The sequence below is a fragment of the Elephas maximus genome, chromosome 20 (genome assembly GCF_024166365.1).
Source record: "Elephas maximus indicus isolate mEleMax1 chromosome 20, mEleMax1 primary haplotype, whole genome shotgun sequence".
Classification (NCBI taxonomy): domain Eukaryota; kingdom Metazoa; phylum Chordata; class Mammalia; order Proboscidea; family Elephantidae; genus Elephas; species Elephas maximus.
Genome location: NC_064838.1, coordinates 42,688,596 through 42,712,150, shown reverse-complemented (window position 1 = coordinate 42,712,150; position 23,555 = coordinate 42,688,596). Strand labels below are relative to the sequence as shown.

The 23,555-nt window shown below is 40.9% G+C and overlaps 1 protein-coding gene across 1 annotated transcript in view; it reads left to right on the top strand.

Annotated features, from left to right (window-relative positions):
• Positions 1-5,085: 5,085 nt before the first annotated feature.
• KBTBD12 (kelch repeat and BTB domain containing 12) overlaps positions 5,086-23,555 on the top strand; it is a 69,364-nt gene continuing 50,894 nt past the window's right edge. Inside the window, exons 1-2 of the mRNA XM_049863418.1 lie at positions 5,086-5,306; positions 17,260-17,858. Of these exons, the coding sequence (XP_049719375.1) occupies positions 17,373-17,858 (486 nt within the window). The 5' untranslated portion in view covers positions 5,086-5,306; positions 17,260-17,372. The remainder of the gene's footprint in view (positions 5,307-17,259; positions 17,859-23,555) is intronic.

Sequence of the window (23,555 nt, the reverse complement as noted above, 5' to 3'; positions counted from 1 at the left end):
ACACTTCCAGCGCTGCATCTGTTTGTTGAAACATCTCAATTGGTATTCCTTCAATTCCTGGAGCCTTATTCTTTGCCAATGCCTTCAGTGCAGTTTAGACTTCTTCCTTCAGTACCATCGGTTCCTGATCATATGCTACCTCCTGAAATGGCTGAACGTTGACCAATTCTTTTTGGTACAATGACTGTGTATTCCTTCCATCTTCTTTTGATGCTTCCTGTGTCGTTTAATCCTTTCCCCGTAGAATCCTTCAATATTGCAACTCAAGGCTTGATTTTTTCTTCAGTTCTTTCAGCTTGAGAAATACCGAGCATGTCCTTCCCTCTTGGTTTTCTAACTCCAAGTCGTTGCACATGTCATTACAATACTTTACTTTGTTTTCTCAAGTAGCCCTTTGAAATCTTCTGTTCAGCTCTTTTACGTCATCATTTCTTCATTTTGCTTTAGCTATTTGATGTTCAAGAACAAGTTTCAGAGTCTCTTCTAACATCCATTTTGGTCTTTTCTTTCTTTCCTGTCTTCTTAATGACCTCTTGCTTCCTTCATGTATGGTGTCCTTGATGTCATTCCACAACTCATCTGGTCTTCAGTCGTTAGTGTTCAATGTGTCAAATCTATTCTTGAGATGATCTCTAAATTCAGGTGGGTTATATTCAGGGTCGTACTTTGGCTCTCGTGGACTTGTTCTAATTTTCTTCAGTTTCAACTTGAACTTGCATGTGAGCAATTGATAATCTGTTCCACAGGTGGCCCCTCATCTTCTTCTGACTGATGATATTGACCTTTTCCATTGTCTCTTTCCATAGATGTAGTTGGTTTGATTCTTGTGTATTCCATCTGGTGAGGTCCACTTGTATAGTTACTGTTTGTGTTGGTGAAAAAAGGTATTTGCAATGAAGAAGTCATTGGTCTTGCAAAATTCTATCATGCTATCTCATTTCTATCTCCAAGGCCATATTCTCCAACTACCAATCCTTCTTCTTTGTTTACAGCTTTTGCATTCCAATCACCAGTAATTAGTGCATACTGATTGCATGTTCCATCAATTTTAGACTGCAGAAGTTGGTAAAAATCTTCAATTTCTTCATCTTTGCCCTTAGTAGTTGGTGCAGAAATTTGAATAATGGTCACATTAACTGGTCTTTCTTGTAGGCATATGGATATCATCCTATCACTGACAGCATTGTACTTCAGGATAGATCTTGAAATGTTCTTTCTGATGAATGCAATGCCATTCCTCTTCAAGTTGTCATTGCCTGCATAGTAGACCATATGACTCCCTGATTCAAAATGGCCAATATGGGTCCATTCCAGCTCACTAATGCCTAGGATATTGATGTTTATGCATTCCATTTCATTTTTGATGATTTCCAATTTTCCTAGATTCATACTTCATACATCACAATTATTAATAAATGTTTGCAGCTTTTTCTTCTCATTTTGAGTCATGCCACGTCAGCAAATGAAAGTCCTGAAAGTTTGATTCCATCCACATCATTAAGGTTGACTCTACTTAGAGAAGTCAGCTCTTTCCCAGTCATATTTTTAGTGACTTCCAACCTGAGGGGCTCATCTGGCACTATATCAATGTTGCACTGCTATTCCTAAGGTTTTCCTGGCTAATTCTTTTCAGAAGTAGACCGTCAGGTCCTTCTTCCTAGGTTGTCTTAGTCCAGAAGCTCTGTTGAAACCTGTCCTCCAGGTTTCCTCACAACTGGACCAATAAACAACATCATGATAAACGGAGAAAAGATTGAAGTTTTCATGGATTTCATTTTATTTGGATCCACAATCAACACCCATGGATGCAGCAGTCAAGAAATCAAAAGACACATTGCACCGGGCAGATCTGCTGCAAAAGACCTCTTTAAAGTGTCGAAAAACAAAGATGTCACCTTGAAGACTAAGGCACACCTGGGACCCAAGCCATGGTGTCTTCAATTGCCTCATATGCATGTGAAAGCTGGATAATGAATAAGGAAGCCTGAAGAAGAACTGATACCTTTGAATTGTGGTGTTGGCAAAGAATACTGAATTTACCATGGACTGCCAAAAGAATGAACAAATCTGTCTTGAAGGAAGTACAACCAGAGTGCTCCTTAGAAGCAAGGATGGCAAGACTACTTCTCACATACTTTGGACATGTTAACAGGAGGGATCTGTCCCTGGAGAAAGACATCATGCTTGGAAAAGTAGAGGGTCAGTGAAAAAGAGGAAGACCCTCGAGGAGATAGAATGACAGTAGCTGCAACAGTGGGCTCAAGCATAACAACAATTGTGAGGATGGCGCAGGACCATGCAGTGTTTCATTCTGTTGTACACAGGGTCACTATGAGTTGGAACCGACTCAATCACACCTGATAACAACAACAGTCCTTTGTTAATCATTTGACAAATGGATTTTTTGAGTCTGAGTTTTTGAATCAGCTAAAGTTACTTTAGGAGCCGTGTTGCAGAATGGTTAAAGCGTTCAGCTGATAACCAAGAGGTCAGCAGTCCAAATCCACTAGCCGCCCTGTGGGTGAAAGATGTGGCAGTCTGCTTCCATAAAGATTACAGCCTTGGAAACCCTATGGGGCAGTTCTGCTCTGTCCTGCAGCATAGCTATGAGTTGGAATTGACTCGACAGCAATGTGTTTGGTTGGGTTAAACTGACTTAGTCACAGAGCCCAGCTTCTAACTTAGCTTCCTGATCCTGAGCCCAGGCTTTTCCCACTAAATTCCACTTTCTCCTGAAACAAATGAAAGAGGTGTAAATAATGTTTTCAAGTAGAAAATCAAACAGGACTTTCAAAGAAAACTGAGAATCATTCACTTCACACAAACATCCTGCAAACAAAACCAGAAGCAGGAATAGGTACAGTTGTAAAAAAAAAAAAAAAAAAAAAATTTTTTTTTTTTTTTTTTTTTGAGTATCTAAATGGGACTAACAGGTCAAGGAATGTTTATGGGAAAGGGAGAGAGGACTCTCTATCAAAAAAAAAAAAAAAGACTTTAAATAGGTAAACGTGTGTATAAGGATTGACATGAAGTCCTTCTAAAATTTTTCCAGGGACTTTACCTATCAATATAAAACTTGTCTTCTTTTAGTTGATCTACTACTACTGTCTTATACACATAGTAGATATTCTGTGACCCTGAACCCTTAAGGGAAGCTTCCTCATTTCTGTTCCACCCAAAAGCTAAGTAAGGGCAGCTAACCAGTCCTTTCTCAGGCTTCCAGAAAATGTTCCACTCTGAGGGGTTTAGGGCAAAGTTCACAAGCTGATGTCTCCCTGATAGGGTTGCCAGGCATAGCAAAAAAAAAAAAAACACAAAACAAAACAAAAATCACAGGACACCCAGTTAGACGTGAATTGACTATACAATATTTGGGACACGTTGCTGTTGTTGGTTGGTGCTGTCAAGTCGGTTCCGACTCATAGCAACCCTATGCACAACAGAACGAAACACTGCCCAGTCCTGCACCATCCTTACAATCTTTGTTATGCCTGAGCTCATTGTTGCAGCCACTGTGTCAATCCACTTCGTTGAGGGTCTTGCTCTTTTCTGCTGACCCTGTACTCTCCCAAGCACAATGTCCTTCTCCAGGGACTGATCCGTCCTGACAACATGTCCAAAGTATGCCCTAGTCTCACCATCCTTGCCTCTAAGGAGCATTCTGGCTGTACTTCTTCTAAGACAGATTTGTTTGTTCTTTTGGCAGCCCAGGGTATATTCACTATTCTTCGCCAACACCACAATTCAAAGGCATCAACTCTTCTTTGGTCTTCCTTATTCATTGTCCAGCTTTCACATGCATATGATGCGACTGAAAATACCATGGCTTGGGTCAGGCGCACCTTAGTCTTCAGGGTGACATCTTTGCTCTTCAACACTTTGAAGAGGTCCTTTGCAGCAGATTTACCCAATGCAATGCGTCTTTTGATTTCTTGACTGCTGCTTCCGTGGCTGTTGATTATGGATCCAAGTAAAATGAAATCCTTGACAACGTTAATGTTTTCTCCGTTTATCATGATGTTGCCCAATGGTCCAGTTGTGAGGATTTTTGTTTTCTTTATATTGAGGTGCAATCCATACTGAAGGCTGTGGTCTTTGATCTTCATTAGTAAGTGCTTCACGTCCTGTTCAGTTTCAGCAAGCAAGGTTATATCATCTGCATAACACAGGTTGTTAATGAGTCTTCCTCCAATCCTGATGCCCCGTTCTTCTTCATATAGTCCAGCTTCTCCAATGATTTGCTCAGCATACAGATTGAATAGGTATGGTGAAAGAATACAACCCTGATGCACACCTTTCCTGACTTTAAACCACTCAGTATCCCCTTGTTCTGTCCAAACAACCACCTCTTGATCTATGTAAAGGTTCCTCATGAGCACAATTACACATACTTACACTAAAAAATTATTCATTGTTTATCTGAAATTCACATTTAAATGGGCTTCGTGTATTTTGACTGTCCTACCCTCAGGTGGAGAACCCTGGTGGCATAGTGATTAAGTCCTACAGCTGCTAACCAAAGGGTCGGCAGTTCGAATCCGCCAGGTGCTCCTTGGAAAGTCTATGGGGCAGTTCTACTCTGTCCTATAGGGTCGCTATGAGTCCGAATCGACTGGAGGGCACTGGGTTTATTTTTTTGGGTTTACCCTCAGGCCACATTCAATGAGACTACACATGGGGTTCTTTTTTATTTTGGTCGTTTTGCATTTTTTTTTTTAATTAAGAAATATTTGTCACTTTTTAAAGTATTTGCGACGTTTTAAAAAATCTGACTTCTGGATTCTCTTTAAAAATGTGTCCTCACCCAGTTCCGAAGTGGCCTAGGCACGCGGGCGAGCGTGGAAAGTCCGGCGCAGACGCATGGCGGCCGGCGGGATTCCGAGGCTTCCCGGGTCGGCGCGGGAAAACCCGGCGCAGGCGCAGAGCAGGCCGCGAGGTAGTCCGGGGAGCCTCCAGTGCCTGCCGAGGGCGAGCAGCCGTGACCTCAGGTAACCGCTGCCGCCGCCGGCGCCCGCCCTCCCCGACAGGGCTCGGGCTCTCGGCCCCCCACCCCGTGCCGTCTATTTATATCGCGTGGCCGAGACAGGCCCATATTGGGCAGTGACGGTCGTCAGCCCGCTGGCCACCCCGCCCAGCCTGCGGTCCAGAGGGCCCTGGCGAGCGCGAGGGTGCGGAGGGCCGGCGGGACGGTCGACCTGGCTCTGGGCACCCGCAGCCCAGAGGGTCCGCATAGCCACATCGCGACGGCGTCTGGGGAGCGAGAGGGGCCGTGGCACACCTGACTCAGGCGCTGGGGCGGCAGCTCCGTAAGTAGGGGTAGAGGTAACAGGGAGTCCGGGGCCCAGTCACAGCCTCGTCGCGGCTTTCCCGGTGAGGCCATCGGCGCGGGATCACAGTACCGGGAGTTCCCATGCCGGCCTCTGGGCCCGCGGCACTGACAGGTCCTTCAGGTCCCACACGTAGGTGGCCGTGTGGCCGGCTCCTGTCACCAGGTCTCAGCTCACCAGTGGCTTCCTCCTCGAGGCCAGCCTGCCAGTCCAGGCGTCGCCTCCCTCGTGTCTGTGGCATTATTCATTTTCCCATCCTTCCTAGTATTATCGTCCTTTGAATTATCTTAAAACCCAGAAAAACCAAACCAACTTCCGTCTAGTCCATTCCAACTCACAGCGACCTTGTAGAACAGAGTAGAACTACCACATAGAGTTTGCAAGGAGCACCTGCTGGATTTGAACTGCTGACCTCTTGGTTAGCAGCCATAGCGCTTAACCACTATGCCACCAATTACTGATTATTTGCCTTCCCCACTAGACTGTAAGCTTCATAAAGGTAGGAACACTTTTGTCTTTCTGTCTGTGGTTGCAAACCTAGAACCCAGAACAGTACCTGGCACGTAAGAAAGGCTTCAATGTATGTTAAATGTATCCCTAGACAATTCTCTTTAAAGCAAGGAAAATAACTGTCCTGCATTTTCCCCAAATGATTCATAAGAGGAACTAATGAGCTATAATGCATATTGAAACACTTTGAAAAGTATAAAGCACTGTGAGAATGCAAAACATTGTGAACTCCTCAAAGGCAGACTAGAAAACTTGTCTTATTTCTCTTTGGCATCTCTACGCCTGGCAGTTAGTAAATGCCTAGTGTGGGACGTATTATTACTATTAAATGAAGCAGGCCTTTTTTCATACTAGTGGGAGATTCAGAACACATTTAGGGCGGGCCATTTCCTGCCAGTTCTCCAAGTGTACGGCTTGAGCAAGATGGTGATGCTGAAGCAAAATAGGGTATGGGAACATAATGGTGTAAACCAGGGGTCACAGATTTAAATGGCTGTAAGCTAATGTAAATGGACGGGGTGAGAAAAGCAATAGTAGAAGAATTACAAGTGATGACTGATGCGCTGATCTCAATAGAGGATGACAGGGACTGGGGAATTGGAATCCACTGTTGCTATATCTTCCATTTTTTCAGTAGATGCTAAGATGTTTCAGGTTTGCGTGTTGACAACTAATTTACCCAAAAGTAGGTTTGTGAGCAGCCAATTTGTGATCTCTGGCATAAGTGAAGCCAGTACATAGCTTCAGTGGTTCTCTAAGACTGGGGGCCAAATCCCAGACAGCAGAGGAGTGAGATGTGGGTATCATAATGTATGAAGCTATAGGCAAGGGGATCAAGATAATGATTCTGGATGATTTATTTTACTTGTCAGGGAGATAGCAACTTGAAGCATCAAGTGTAACTTTTGTATGTAGAAGAAAAAAATCTTCAAGACAGTGGTTTATTAACATGTGGAAGAAAAAAGGATAGCATTAATTTAACTGAACAAACCTTACTGAACAATTATTATGTGCCAGGCATCACCCACAGACAGATGTTAGGAATGCAGAAATGATTAAGACATAAGTCCCTTACTTTCAATGTGCTCATCCTCAAAAAAGGAGGCAGGCATACGCACAAGTAAATTGCAATACCAACACTGCAATAACCACTATGTACAGATACAAGCTATGAACAAGGAAAGGCAGAGAAGGCTTCCCTGAGAAAGTGAAGTCTGAGCTGAACTTTGAAGGGCCAGTTGCATTTTTTCAGGTTGTCAGGGGGAGAAGGATATTCTAGGCACAGAGAACAGCACGTGTAAAGGCATTTATGTGTTAGACTAGTCAGTGATTCAGTACTACTAAAAGATTAAAAGTGTAAGGAAGGAAAGTCAGGAGATGAGACAGGAAAGATTGGGAGGTACCAGCTTGTGAAGGGCCTCATACTTCCTGAATTAGGGCTAGGGTCAGGATAGTTTTGTTGTAATGTGGGATAATTTATTCATGGTCATAACCAACTTGGAGGGGAGTTGTGGTTCACTGGTAGAATTCTCACCTTCCATGTGGGAGACTCAGTTGGATTCCCAGCCAACAGACCTCAAGTGAAGCTACCACCGTCTGCCAGTGGAGGCTTGTGTGTTGCTAGGATGCTGAACAGGTTTTAGTGGAGCTTCCAGGCTAAGACAGACTAGGAAGGAAGGCCTGGAGACCTATTTCTGAGAATCAGCCAATGAAAACCCTGGGATCACAATGGTTCAGTCTGCAACTGATGATGTGGATGGTGCAGGACCAGGAAGCATTTTGTTCCATGGTGTCATGAGTCAGGAGCTAACTGATTGGCAGCTTACAACAAGAAGTAACCAACTTAAAAAAGACTTTGGTTTTGAACATTGGAATTGGAACATCATTTTCGGATATAATATTAAAGTTCCTAGGCTTGTCAACCAAGGTGTCTTTAAGAAGGTTTTTAGATAAACTCTGAAATGTAGGAGCCCTTGTCCAAGTCATTTCCCAGGTCTTCAGATTTTTCATCTATAAAATTCAAGATTTTGATGTTGCTCAATCTTGTAGTTTCATGTTTGTAACCTACCCACCATACTGAAAATTTCTGTGGGAAAAAAATGCATACCAATTCAGGAATCCAGTAACATCTTTACCCAGTAAGTGGAAGTAGGAATTGTTTCTTCCCTCCCCCTTTGTACAGACTGATGCCAGGGTGTCCAGGATGTACCAGTAATGTGCAATTTGTCTCCAGAAATGGCGGGTGCTGAGAGACCAAAGAAAGAGGTGGGCAACTCTAGTGTAGAAACAAAGGAGTATATTCGGGAGACTGACATGAGGCAAATCCTGCACTGCTGCAGGAACAGGGCAGATCTCCACACCCCGCAGTGGAAAGGCAGAAGTTTTGTAGTGGTGATGGACAGTAGTGGTTCCATGCCAGGGGCTTACATAAGAATGCACACTGTAGTGAACTAGTGGACCATATGAGGGCGCTCATGTTAGGCCTTTCAAGCGCTGTTTCCCCTTCGATCCACCCCTCAAGGCCGGCCCTTAACAATCTGGATCCTTTTTTGTGCTGCTCCCCATCTTGTGCCATAGTACAAGAAACCCCATTCCCTCCCACAGATATAGAAGTGGGGTTGGCCAGGTGCCGTATGGTGCCTGCACATGTGCAAGAGACAGAAAAAGCTATTGTGTGCTCAGAACAGGGTGAAGACTTTGCTGATAAGGAGAAGGAACTGGGGGAGAGAAGGTGACCCAGTTCCCTCCCTCCTTATCAGAGAATGCTCTGGGCCCAAGGCCTTTATTTAGGCAGTCTGGCTGGGAGGCATAGAGGCAGACCATTCCCCTAACAGTCCACCCCCCTACTCCCATCAGGGTGCCAGATAAAGAAGTGAAGCAGTACCAAGTCCTGGTATGCCCATCACCCATTTTGGACATTGAGATGCATGTCCGTGGTTTGGTGCATAAGTCTGGTGAATGTTATATTTGTGCATCATTTGAGGCAGCATTTAATGATTGTTACTAGTAGGACTGACCCCAGCAGGTTGATAAGGCATGCTTGGAGGAGAGATGCCAGCCAGCCGCCCTAGTTATGGCTTAGTCTAAGCCAACTGAATAGATCGAAGGGCTGAATTTGTCCAATCTTACGTATATATAACATGTCCTAATCAAGACATTTGTGTGAAAACAGCATATTTCTCCCAGCATGGCACATTATATGGACAGTACACATTTCAATACGAGTAATACAAAAGCTCTCTTTCTCAGCACAATTGAACAAGGTATTCCCATTGCCAGACTAGGCTAATTCAGGCTTGTTGTAGTCAGTGTACATTGGGCCACCTGGTCATATTCTGCAAGTTCTCCGTGTGTAGAGTAACATCAAACTCAGTCTTAAAACTATCGTTCTCAGAGTCAAATCATCCATTCTTGCGCTGTTTACATTTTTAACACACCAAGAGAGAAATCTCCTCTTAAAGCTGGCACACTCCCTACAGGCAGCGTTTATATTTTAAAAGATGGTTTCCATGAGTAGTGGAGTCAACCGTATTCATTTACCACATGATCTCCTCAGTACACCAGGTTACACATTCAGTTGGTTCACGAGGTGTTCTCCTTTTTGACAGATCAGCTGGAACAATGTGGAGACATGACTCGTCATCTCGGTTCAGATGTTGACAGAGCCAACAGCTGGTGTGATCTGTAGCTCTAGGAAAGCGTGTATCATTGGGTCCCATGAATGAGGGGCTTGTCTATCATTGTGAGATCATCTGGGAAGAAAAAGAGACCTCATTAACAATTCCCCCTTCCCCTCCCCTGTCTCCTGTGAGACTTGAGGTGAGGGTTGCCTGGGTATAGCCACCCAGGCTGTCTGTCCTAGGTTTGAAGCAGTGAACTCTGTAGGAACCCAGATCTTTTGTCAGAAACAGTTGTATGCAAAAGAAACACATTTTATAGACTAGACAGTTTGATCAAACATATGCACAAGTAAGAAACGCCTTTGCATTCAAAACTGCTGGATTGAGACCCCAGACTGCTTGCCTGAGATGCGCGGTTCAGGCTGGGCTTGTCCTGTCCCTTCCCATCAGCCATTTAAGCCTGTCCACTGAAGTTGTCAATCTCTGCTATGGTTTGGGGGTGATACAGAGCGCAAAGAGTTCATTGAAGATCCAGTGGAAGCCTCGGCATAGGGTAAGAGGCCCCGATATGGTCTACCTGCCGAGAATGCCCTGGCCTGTTGGCTCAGGAATATGTCTCCTGAGCAGGTTTTAATCTTGGCCAGGGTCTCGTAGGCAGAGCAGCTTTTCTGTGCTGTGCGGGTTTTTCTGATGACAGTGGTAGTCCATGCATGCAGGCCCAGTCTAGTAAATCTCCATGGGCCATCATCTCTTAAATCCGGGAGGTGGTCGGTTGCACATTTCTTTGCTCTGGAGCAGAAGATGCTGCAACCTCTGCAGTCAGTTGGTAGAAGCTGTTTGTTCATTGGTGGTTTTCCCCTGTCAGCAAAGGGGCCTTTCTGGTGACCAGCCACACAAGTAACAAAAGCTTATCAGGAGCAGAACTGATTTTTTTTTTTTTTGGTCCAGGTATCTCATCCCCATATGGGCTTGCTTTATATGTCAGTCTGAGGGTTGTTAGTGGACAAATTGAATGACCAGGCTATTAGCTATAGCTCCTGTCACAGTTTCTGTGTGCCCTACTAAAAAATGACCGTAACTGCAGCAATTCCCATCAGGGCTTGGAGGCAGAAGTTTACAAAGGTGTGCATTAATAATATATCAACATCATCAGTACATATAATAGGGGTTTTTGGGGCCTGTGTAACGGTACTAAAAACCCAAGACATACAATGCTTTTCATTTCCTCATTGAACTTTCCTTGTACATAAGACCTTTGGTCTTCCCTGGGACAGAGGGACTTAGGCTTAACCCTCCCTCAGTCTTCATTATTTCTGAAAGTCAGAAATCTGGACAAAGTTGGTAGAGCCCGCAGTCATTCGTGGAGCCACGCCTCCACCATACCGAGCGCAAGCGTGGATTCAGCCCAGTTGCCTAGTAACATGGAGGCAGGCCCCCCTATTTTAGTTTTCCGCTTACTTGCAGCTGCGAGTATGTTGCTGCTTGGTTATCTTGCTGGGGGCAGGTATCAGAGGATTCCACAGAGGGCCTCTAAGGCCTCTTCAAGGCCACTCAACACAAGCTATCTTAAAGGGCATTTTACTTCTTTTTTTTCCCCCTGCTGTTTTAACTCTCGCTTTGCCCTGGGTATTACAGGGTGTTCTCGGCGCCAGGGACCTGCTTAGCCCCTTCAACTATCTCCAGTCCCATTATTGGAAGGCTTTGAGCAATAGCTAGGGAATTGTCCCCTTATCCCTTGAATCGCCCATCTTTACAAACTTGCAGGCAAGTGTTTCTTGCTCCTCATCCTGTTTGCAGACTGCCACACATACCTCTCCAAGAGTGACCCTTTCTGCAAAGCTCTTATGCATACTTCAGCAGCTAGCTGGGCTTCTGTGGCTAGCCTGGGATTTCCCCAGCAAAAAAGCATGTGGGCCAGACCTCCCCACGTGGAGGTTTCTGGCCAGCCCGGGATTTCCCCCACAGAAAGACGTACAGGCCAGACCTTCCTACATGGACATGGCTGGCCAACTAGGATTTTCCCCAAAGAAAGGCATATGGACCGGACCTCCCCATATGGAGGTCGCTGGCCATCCTGGGATTTCCCCCACAGATGCCTTACTTCCACTCACAGTTTCCTTGGTCTCCTGCCTGGTTTGCCAATTGTCCAAGCATGGGCCAGTAATGTGAAATTTGTCTTCAAAAATGGAGGGCCAAGAGACCATAGAAAGAGGCAGGCAGCTCCAGAGTGGCAGCAAAGGAGTATATTAGGAAGACTTACATACAAGGTGAGTCCTGGACAGCTGCAGGACCAGAGCAGATCTCTGTACCCCACAGTGGGAAGACAGAGGTTTTATAGTGGTGGTAGATAGTAATGGCGCCATGCCAGGGGCTTATATATAAACTAGCAGACCACATGAGGGTGCTTATGTTTGGCCTTGAAAGCCCTGTTTTCCCTTCACAGGGAAATTAAGGAGGGCAGAGGGCTACAACCACAGGTTTTCAAAGGTTGGGACACCAGTTCTTATTCAGACTGGATAAGGAGGTGGTAATCTTTTGTATTTTCCAGTCACTCATAAGTTGGGCTACCTACACCTTGCCTCTTTAAAAAGAAAACTTATAATTTATCTCTGTCTTTATGGCTATCAGGAAATGCACAGACATGGTTTACAAAAGGTAAAAATGATCCTAATGTTAATACAGTTTTTATTTTAAACTTATTTTATGAAATATTTGTTGTCGTATGCTGTCAAGTCTATTCCGACTCATAGCGACCCCATGTGACAGAGCAGAACTGCCTCAGAGAGTTTCCTGGGCTGTAATCTTTACAGGAACAGATTGCCAGTTGTTTTCTCCCAAGGAGCTGTGGGTGGGTTCAAGCCACGATCATCCAGTTGGCAGCTAAGTGCTTAACTATTAACCACAAAGGTTTCTTATGAAATATTTAAAATACACAAAAAAGCATACCCATTGCCATTGAGTCAATTCTGACTCATAGCCTACAGGACAGAGTAGAACTGCCCCATAGGGCTTCCAAGGAGTGGCTGGTGGATTCTAACTGCCGACCTTTTGGTTAGCAGCTGAAAGCTTAACCACTGTGCCACCAAGCCTCCTCAAAAAGGCATAAAGAATAATAAACATTAATTATACAGTTGAAACTTGTCACCCTTCCCTAATTGCATCATCTCCTTCGTCACTTCCTGAAGGCAGCCACTCTGCTGAATTTGGGGCTTATAATTATCCTTTATTTCTTTATATTACACTACAGTTGTATGTATCCTTAAAGAATAAGTAATATATTATTAAAATTTTTAATTTTATATAACTTCAAACTTTACAGAAAATTTCCAAGAATAGTATTAAAAACTCCCATATGTCCTTCACTCAAATTCAACAATCGTTTTTATTTACTTTGTCAGACTATATAATCTACATTTAATCTATCAGAATATATATTGTTTTGCATATTTTGAACATTATATAAATGGCTTGTTGCATGTATTCTGTTTTTTTTTAACACATTATTTGTGAGATTCAATTATGTTGATACATGAAGCTCTAGTCATTCATTTTTTTACGCTATATAATATTCTCTCGAGTGAATATACTACAATCTATCCATTCTCCTGTTAGTGGACACTTGGGTTATGTCCAAATTTTTCCTATTTCAAGCAGTGTTGCTATGAATTTAAACTAGTTTTAACTGCAGCAATACATGAAGGGTCTTCACAGAAAAGAAGGCATAGTCATGTATCAGTCATCTCAAAAAAAGTAGCAACTTTAAAGATATTGTAAAGAGTATAAAGTTAAACATAGTTTTAAAAAATTGACAGTTTAAGTAAATTAACATTTTTGTGCCACATTAAAATTTATAGCAGTCAATTTCTGAAAACTAAAAATAATGGACATGGGTTTAACTGCATTTTGGATTCACAAAGTAATTAGGCTTTATTCTTATGATTTATATTTATCTTTGCTACTCATTTTATTCTCCATTATTATGGGTACTATTAATATAAATGTACCAGTTCAGTCTTCCATAAATTGGAGCAGAGAATAACTTCCCGTTGATATTATTGAGAACATTTGTACAATTTTGTTTTGCTGATGAAAGTAGAATGCCCTCTCTGCCCTCATTACAAGAAAAAGTTGCTGTCAGCTCTCTTTTATTGAGGCTGTGTCTATGGTTTGTAGATGTAACCAAACATTTTTATTATTTGAAAGTTGTTTGTACAGGTGTATCTTGCTTCAGCTTTACCAAACAAATTTTATGAACCAAATTCTAGATTGTACATGCTTGGCCTTATTTAACACCCCCAACTATTATTACATAACTCTCAAAACTAACCCAAGGTGAGAAAATTGAAGCTTAAAGAGGCTAAGAAACTTTTCCATCACAGCCAAACAAGAGACAAGCACATAAGAGACACAGTAACACCCAAGAGGAATGTGCTTCTTAGAACAATCAATTATATGAGATCAATAGGATAATATCTCCCCAAAAACAAAGATGAGGAAGCAGAAGGGAGGAGAAAATCAGAATAAAAGGAAATGAGGAACCCAGGGTGGAAATGGGGAGAGTGCTGACACATTGTGAGGCATGAAACCAAGGTCATGAAACACTATATACAAACTATCTAATGGGAAACAAATTTGCCCTGTAAGCCTTCTTGTAATGCACAAAAAAAAAAAAAAAAGGGTAGGAGGAGGAAATGGAATGTGTGACTAATTGCCTTCATGAACAACTACCTCCTTTGCCATGAGACCAGAAAAACTTAACATTTTCATCAAAGATTCTATAGAAGAATTCTGATCAAAGGGGGAAAATTCAGAACAAAATTTCATATTCTCATGGAATCCAGGATTTTTGGAGCCATGGAGGGTGGATGAATCCCCGAAATTGTTGCCGTAAGATAGTCTTTAAACCTTAAACCAAAAATACCCCCAAAGTCTTCTTAAAACCAAATAATAGTTTAGCTTAACTAGCAAAGAATGTCTGCCTTGAGCATTGTGTTCTTTTAAGATCTATCTATACAGGATCAAATTAACAACAACTTGAAAGATTAGATAGGAAACTTAGGGGGCAGTAAGTTTATGTTAATGGGGGAAGAACAATTCAGAAAAGGAGGGTTAGAATGGTTGTGCAACTTGAAGAATGTAATCGATGCCACTGAATTGTACATGTAGAAATTGTTGAATTGGTATATGGTCTGCTGTATATGTTCTCAACAACGACAACAAGAAAAATAAACTTAATTAATTAAAAAAAAAAAAGAAACTTGTCTGTGCTACTAGATCGTAGAGCAAGGGTTCAAATCCAGGCCTCAGTAAAATAATAGCTCATGTTTCTAACCTCTGAGCTACACAGTGCTATACCACTGTAAAGTAATTAATAATAATTTCCATTTATTTAGCACTTGGATGTCAAGGACTAATCTAATTGCTTTGTTTATATACATTATCCCCGTTTTACAGATAAAGAAACCAAAGGTTAGAAAAGTTATATAATTTTGTTTACAGCAAATAAGTGGCTAAACTGGAATTCAGCCCAGGGCTATCTTACTTCAGAGCCCTCAACTGCCATGCCAATATCTTCTATGCACCTTATATGTACAAGAAATAATGCCGAGAATGTTTTTTGAAGTGTAATGGCCCAGGTATTTTCCAGGACTTTCATCAGTAAATTCACTTGTTCTGTTAATTCTTAGCAATAAAGCGTCTTTCAGTTGTATAAAAGGCAGTTGGAAAGAAGAGAGATTTAACAAACATTTACGGCCCTTTTAAAAATTCAAATATATTTTTCCAAAGAATGTTTGAAATGGTTATTTCTGTTTTAAAAGTATTTTATTGTTTTTGTTGAAGCCAGTGTTTGAGACAGATAAGCTATATCCAAGTAAAGTTTTTATTCAAGAAATTGATTTGTATGTGGGAGCCCTGGGGTCAATCGAGTGATCTTTTTAAAACAGGAATGATAGTTTCCCTTCTGAAAACTCTTCAGCTGGATTTAAGCAGAGAAGTAGAGATTAAACACCCAGACAAGGAATGTTGTCCTACTCATAATCTTATAAAATAGAATTATTTTCAAACATAGAGCAAGAGTTGGCAACCTACCACCTGTTTTTATATGGCCCACGAGCTAAGAATGGATTTTTTAAAAAACTTTTGCACATACCACTTACAAGAACTCTTGATTTGCAAATATAGCTACTATCTGTAAAGTTCATTGATGTGATGTGTGTATGTATAAAGAAGTCTAAATAATAAATATGATTTCAGCTAGTCATAATGTATTGTAGGAGAGTTCAGAAATATAATGACTTCTTAATTGTCTTATCTCTTTGTAAAAGTGTGAAACAAATAAAAGCAAAAAGCAAGGGATTAACTTTTAACCTGAAGCCTTTGCAAAGACAGCCTTAAGTTTTTGTTGAAATAAAACTGAACCCTTAATGTGAGAAAGTCCAGCAAAGAGGGTTTTATTCCTATTCCAGTGTAAAAAAGGGAATTTTATCAGTTTCGCCCTTTTGATCAGAATTGTGCTATAGAATCTTTGATCAAAAGCAAGAATACAAATTCTAAGTCTGGCTAGTTATGATAATTCCACACACTTCAGCACAGTGCTTCTTAGGTTTTATAGTTGCCATTATATAACTAAACATTCCTGTCATGTATAACACTTATTTACTAAATGAACTTTAACACTGAAAAAAAGTCATTTCTCATTGTGATACATAACATTTCTAATCCTTTTCAAAGTTACAGAAATTTAGAAGATGTCTAACCTTTAAACAGCTGACAAATTTTGTGTTCACTTTATTGAAATTATTGCCTCCCCTTCTTTTTTAACTCCCAGGACTAACTTTTCAATCATCGACTTTTATGCATAGTATGTGCAATTTATAGCCAAGGAAGGACTAGAAAGGGTGACAAAGACTTGAGACTCTCTCCTCACATTGGAGTTTCTGATTCTAGGAATGTGCTTTTTAAATCAAGACAGCTAATTAACTTCCTTGAAATATTCTGTTTCCATTCCCTCAGGGAAGGTGAAGATCAGACAACTAGCTTAAAAAAGAGACTTTTAATTAGACTAGAGCTTTTTAAGGCAGGGAGTGACTCAGTCTCTGCCACTGTGAAACGGGACAAAGAGGAGCTGAGCAAGGAGGGAGAATAGAAAAACTGGATAGCTTTTACGCGTTTTCTAAGTTTATGATGATGTAGTTGTACATTTCAAGTATTTTGAATTCTCAGACCAGCAGACATTTGGCTGTGTTTTCCAAGGCCAGATAAAAAGGATCTTTGTATTATCCACTGTTTTGAATCATTTGCCCTATAGCAAAATTTAAGCAGAATTTTAGTGAACTTTTTTTTTCCAACCTTCCATCTTCAAGGATGTGTCCTGTGTGGCCCCAGTCCTGATTCTGTGGATTGGCCCTTGCGTGCTTTCGGAGTGATTAACCTTTGTGCACATTTGGAGTGATGATGTTTTTGCCTAATGCTGGCTGGCAGACTGTATTTGGTAACTGGGAATGGGATTGTAAAATGTGCCCACTTTGTCAAGTTTTTTTTGTTTTACTTTGGGAGGGAGGATTTTCTAGTTCTCCTAGAAAAACCTCTGTGACTGATTAGGAAGATACTGTATTAGTTGTTAATAATTCACTTTATATACAATCAAATGCATTATTTTTAGAAACAAGAGTAGTCTTAAAGTTAAACTGCGCTGTTTGGAATTAATAGTATTTATTTAAAAATACTTCTTAGAACTAATACTGCACTCTTAAATTGTAGAGAATTTTTTCTCAGAAGAAACTTTCTGTTCTTTCTCTCAGGAATGTTACATGACATCTCTATTGCTTTGTGAGTAATCAGACATGCAAATAGCTCCCTCAGAAATCCAGCTCAATTTGAAGAAGACTTACCTAGACACTTTGGAGACTGGATCATGGAGTACAGGATTGAGGGAAAAGAAAAATACCAACATAGCTTGAATTTACTGAATAAAATAAAGAACATGAAAGAATTAGCAGAAATGATTGATGTAGTACTCATAGCAGAAGAGGAGAAATTCCCTTGCCACAGACTGGTCCTGGCTGCGTTTAGTCCGTATTTTAAAGCTATGTTCACCTGTGGACTTCTTGAATGTACTCAAAGGGAAGTCATACTCCATGACATCACAGCAGAAAGTGTGTCGGTGATATTAAATTACATGTACCATGCCACCTTGGAGATCAACAATGCCAATGTACAGACTGTAGCGATGGCTGCCTATTTTATGCAGATGGAAGAAGTCTTTCGTGTGTGTCAGAAATATATGATGGACCACATGGATGCCTCCAATTGTGTAGGTATCTATTATTTTGCAAAGCAGATTGGAGCTGAAGACCTAACTGATCAATCAAAGAAATATTTATATCAGCACTTTGCCGAGGTGAGCTTACATGAAGAAATACTAGAAATTGAAGTGAACCAGCTTCTGATGCTTATTAAATCAGATGATCTTAACATAACCAGAGAGGAGAGCATTCTGGACCTTGTTCTGAGATGGGTAAATCATAACCAAGAATTGCGCACAGAGCATCTTGTTGAGCTTTTGAAGCAAGTCAGATTGGAACTTATAAATCCTTCTTTTTTAAGACAAGCCCTAAGAAGGAACACAATGCTTCTGTGTGATGCAGGTTGCATTGACATAATTCAGAATGCATTCAAAGCCCTCAAGACACCCCAACAGCATTCTCTAAATCTTCGTTATGGCATGGAGACTACCAGTCTTCTGCTTTGCATTGGCAACAATTCTTCAGGAATCAGATCAAGACATAGGAACTATGGGGATGCCAGTTTTTGTTATGATCCTGTATCACAGAAGATCTATTTCATCTCATCTCCAAAGTATGGGGAGGGTTTAGGAACCGTATGTACTGGTGTTGTCATGGAAAGCAACACTATAATTGTGGCTGGAGAAGCAAGTGCCTCTAAACTCTCTAGACAAAAGAATAAGAATGTTGAAATCTATAGGTTTGTATCTGGCAGTAAATCTGTACATTTGTTTTTACTGGGATGCTTTGATATTAGCATAAGAGAGTTCTGCTAAATGAGGGGGTCACATCTTAAATTACGTGTAGTCAAAATTACCCTGTAAGTCTCCCATAAAGAACGGTATTCAGAACATGGTTTTATATACACACTCTTTGGAGAGTGTACCATGGAGTAAAAGATTGAGGGAAAAGAAAATACCAACATAGCTTGAGTTTGCTGAATAAAATTAAGAACATGAAAGGATTAGCAGAAATGATTGATGTAGTGCTCATAGCAGAAGAGGAGAAATTCCCTTGCCACACACTGGTCCTGGCTGCATGTGGTCCGTATTTCAAAGCTATATTCACCTGTGGACTACTTGAGTGTACTCAAAGGGAAGTCGTCATACATTACAGCAGAAAGTGTATGACTTTATATGTATAGTGAGGGCATTGATGGTTCTGTGGTAGAATTCTCACCTTCCACGTGGGTCGCCCAGGTTCAATTCTCCCACCACCCCCCTGTCAGTGGAGGCTTGCATGTTGCTATGATGCTGAACAGGTTTCAGCAGAGCTTCCAGACTAAGACAGATAGGAAGAAATGACTGCTGTTCTGCTTCTGAAAATCAACCAATGAAAATCCTACTGATCACAGTGGTCTCATCCGCAAGACCAGGCTGCAGTTCGTTCCATTGTGCGTGAGATCACCATGAGTCAGGGGCTGACTCCATGGCAGCTAACAACATCAAAAAATATCTGGTAAATATGGCATATGTGTAAAATTCATAATGAAATCACCCACATTTTAAAATTATTTTTCTTTCCCTTTAATCACTGAGAACATATAGTTGAATTTGCATAAGTTAAATGTATGCATAGTATTATTCCATTGTGTATTTTCACTCTTATCTTTCATTATTTATCCATGTGATAAGACACATATAGCTTCATTTTTAAAGCACTTGATATAATTTTTTAACAAGATGTTGTCACTGTCATTAGTTGCCATCAAGTTGGCTTTGACTCATAGTGACCTCATGTATAAGAGAACAAAACGTTGCTCAGTCCTGTGCCATCTTCATATTTCATTCTATATTTGAATCCATTGTTTTGGCCACTGTGTGAATCCATCTCACCAAGGACCTCCCTCACCTTCACAAGCCCTCCACTTTACCAATCATGATGTCCTCTTCTAGCGATTGATGTTTCATATTTCCAGATGTGTCCAAAGTAAACAAACCGAAATCTTACCATGCTCACTTCCAAGGATCATTCTAGTTGTGTTTCTTCTAAGACTGATTTTTCCTTCTTCTGGCAATCTATGGTATATTCAATATTCTTCACCAATACCATGATTCAAATGCAGCAATTCTTCAGTCTTCCTTATTTATTGTCCGGCTTTCCCATACATTTGATGCGAATGACAATACCTTTCCTGGGGTTAGGTGAACCTTAGTCCTCAAGGTGACACCTTTGCTTTTGATCACTTTAAAGAGATCTTTTGCAGCAGATTTGCCCAGTGCAATGCGTCACTTGATTTCTTGACTGCTACTTATACGGGTGTTGATTGTGAATCCAAGTAAAATGAAATCATTAGAAATTTTAGTATTTTCTCCGTTTATCATGACATTATAATTGGCCCAGTCGTGAGAATTTTTGTTTTCTTTTTGTTGAGGTGTAATCCATACTGATGGCTGTGGTCTTTGATCTTCATTAATAAGTGTTTCACGTCCTCTTCACTTTCAGCAAGCAAGGTTGTGTCATCTTCATATCACAGGTTGTTAATGAGTCTTCCACCAGCCCTGATGCCCTGCTTTTCATATTATTTGCTCAGCATACAGACTGAATAAGTATGGTGAAAGGATACAACCCTGGTACACATCTTTCCTGATTTTAAACCACTCAGTGCCTCCTTGTTCTGAGTGGTCTATGTACAGGTTCTGCGTGAGACAATTAAGTGTTCTGGAATTCCCATTCTTTACAATGTTATCCATAATTTGTTATGATCCGCAAAGTTGAATGTTTTTCCATAGTCAGTAAAACAGAGGTAAACATCTTTCTGGTATTCTTTGCTTTCAGTCAAGATTCATCTGATATCAGCAGTGATGTCCCTCATTCCACGTCCTCTTCTGAATCCAGTTAAATTTCTGGCAGCTCCCTGTCTACATACTGTTACAACCGTTTTTGAATGATCTTCAGCAAACTTTTATTTCCGTGTGATATTAATGATATTGTTGGATAAATTCTGCAATCTGTTGGATCATCTTTCTTTGAAATGGGCACAAATATGGGTCTCTTTGAGTTAGTTGGCCAGGTAGCTGTCCTCCAAATTTCTTGGCATAGATAAGTCCGTGCTTCCAGCATTGCACCCATTTGTTGAAACATCTCAATTGTTATTCCGTCAGTTCCTGGAGCCTTGTTTTTGACCATTCCCTTTAGTGCAGCTTGGACTTCTTCCTTCAATACCATCAGTTTCTGATCATATGCTACCTCTTGAAATGGTTGAATGTCGACCAGTTCTTTTGGGTACAGTGACCGTGTATTCCTTCCATCTTCTTTTGATGCTTCCTGTACCATTCAATATTTTGCCTATAGAATCCTTCAGTGTTGCAAATTGAGGCTTGAATTTTTTTCTTCCATTCTTTCAGCTTGAGAAAAGCCAAGCTTGTTGTTCTTCCCTTTTGGTTTTCTAACTCCAGGCCTTTGCACATGTCTTTATAATACTTTACTTTGTCTTCTGGAGCCACCCTTTGAAATCTGTTAAACTCTTTTGCTTTATCATTTTTTCCATTTGCTTAAGCTACTGTACATTCAAGAGTAAGTTTCAGTTTCTTCTGACATCCATTTTGGTCTTTTCTTTCTTTTCTTTTAATGATCTTTTGCTTTCCTCATGTATGATGTCTTTGATGTCATCCCATAACTCGTCTGGTCTTTGGTCACTAGTGTTTAATGCATCAAATCTATTCTTGAGATGATCTCTAAATTCGGATGGGATATACTCAAGGTCATACCTTGACTCTTGTGGACTTGTTTTAATTTTCTTCAGCTTCACCTTGAACTTGCCTGTGAGCAATTGACGGTTTGTTCAGCAGTCGGCCCCGATCTTGTTCTGACTAATGATATTGAGCTTCTCCATTGTCTCTTTCCACAGATGTAGTCGATTTGATTCCTCTGTATTCCATCTGGTAAGGTCCATGGGTATAGTTGCCATTTATGTTGGTGAAAAAGTGATTTGCAATGAAGAAGTTGTTGGTCTTGCAAAATTCTGTTATGTGATCTCCTGTGTCATTTCTATAACCAAGGTTATGTTTTCCAACTACTCATCTTCCTTCTTTGTTTCCAACTTTCAAATTCCAGTCACGAATAGTTATCAGTCCACCAGGTCACTGAATCAGGATCAACTCGATGGCAACAGGTTTTTTTTTTTTTTTTTAGTAATTATCAATGCATCCTAAGTGCATGTTTGATTAATTTCAGACTGCAGAAGTATGTAAAAATCTTTAATTTCTTCATCTTTGACATTAGTGGTTGGTGCATAAATTTGCATAATACTCATATTAACGGGTCTTCCTTGTAGGCATAGGGATATTTTCCTATCACTGACAGCATTGTACTTCAGTATAGATCCTGAAATGTTCTTTTTGAAAATGAATGCACACCATTCCATCCCTGGCATAGTAAACCACATGATTGTCTGATTCAAAATGGCCAATCCCAGTCCATTTCAGTTCACTAATGCCTGGGATATCAATCTTCAAGTGTTCTATTTCATTTTTGACAACTTCAAATTTTCCTGGATTCATGCTTCGTACATTCCATGTTCTGATTGTTAACGAATGTTTGTAGCTGTTTCTTCTCGTTTTGTATACATCAGCAAATGAAGGCTCCAAAAGCTTGACTCCATCCACGTCATTAAAAAAAAGAAAAAAAAACCCATTGCCATCAAGTTAATTCTGACTCATAGTGACCCTGTAGGACAGAGTAGAACTGCCCCATAGAGTTTCCAAGGAGTGCCTGGTGGTTTCGAACTTCCAACCTTTTGGTTGGCAGCCGTAGCACTTAACCACTACAGATGTCATTAAGGTCAACCCTATTTAGACCCAGACAGACTAGGAAGTAGGTCCTTCTTCCTAGTCTGTCTGGGTCTGGAAGCTCTGCTGAAACCTATCCACCATGGGTGACCCTGCTGGTGTTTGAAATACCAGCTGCATAGCTTCTAGCATCATTGCAACACACAAGCCACCACAGCACGACAAACTACAAATGAGTGATGGACTTAACAAGATAGAAAATTTTGGTAATACAATCCCCTTTGAACTGATATTTTAGTTCATAATTGGGAGTAACAAGTAATTTTTTTTCTTGACCAAAATTACTAATTATCTGTCAGTTGTTATTTTCTATCCTAAATGTGTGGCTGTTTCCTAACCATCCAGTATTTCAAAATGTGTGTAGCCTAAGAAGGCTTCCATCCTAGAATTGTGAGCAGGAGTGCCTGCTAAGAAGTGGCATATCGTCTAGACCTTGTATGTGAGAACACATACATTTATTTACTCTTTATTCAGCAAGTATTCTGTGCTTAAATCTAACTGGGTAAATAAGGAATATGCACACAGAATAAATGAGAGGTAGTACAGCTCTCCTTCAATATCCTGCTCATCTCAGACTTCAGTGCCCTTTTTCTTACCAGGGTTTGTTCAGACTTTTCAGTCCGAAAGTAATTCTTGATAGTGAAGATGGAGCAAAGAAAGGAGACGTCTACTATTTTTCTGTCATCTAGCACTACATTATTTGTTTCCAGCTACAGGCCTATCCCTTTTTCATGTTCTTATTTTGAAGAGATGCTTCATTTCCCCTAGTAGTGACAGAGGAGGGGGGACCTGGGCCAATGCCCATGGTGGCAAAGCATGTCGCTGAGTAGCAGAAGCAGCTTTCTTCAGAATTGTCAAGTATAGACCACAGAGCCAGGGTATCAACTCATTACGGTAGGAGTCTTTCCTGGCATGGTTCTTCTAGGTCCATGTCATTTTTTTTATACTTGCTCTTGGTTAGATGCCCTTCTTCCCGTCTTATAGTCTCTGCTAGAAGTACTTTAGGTTCTTTGGATAGCTCTT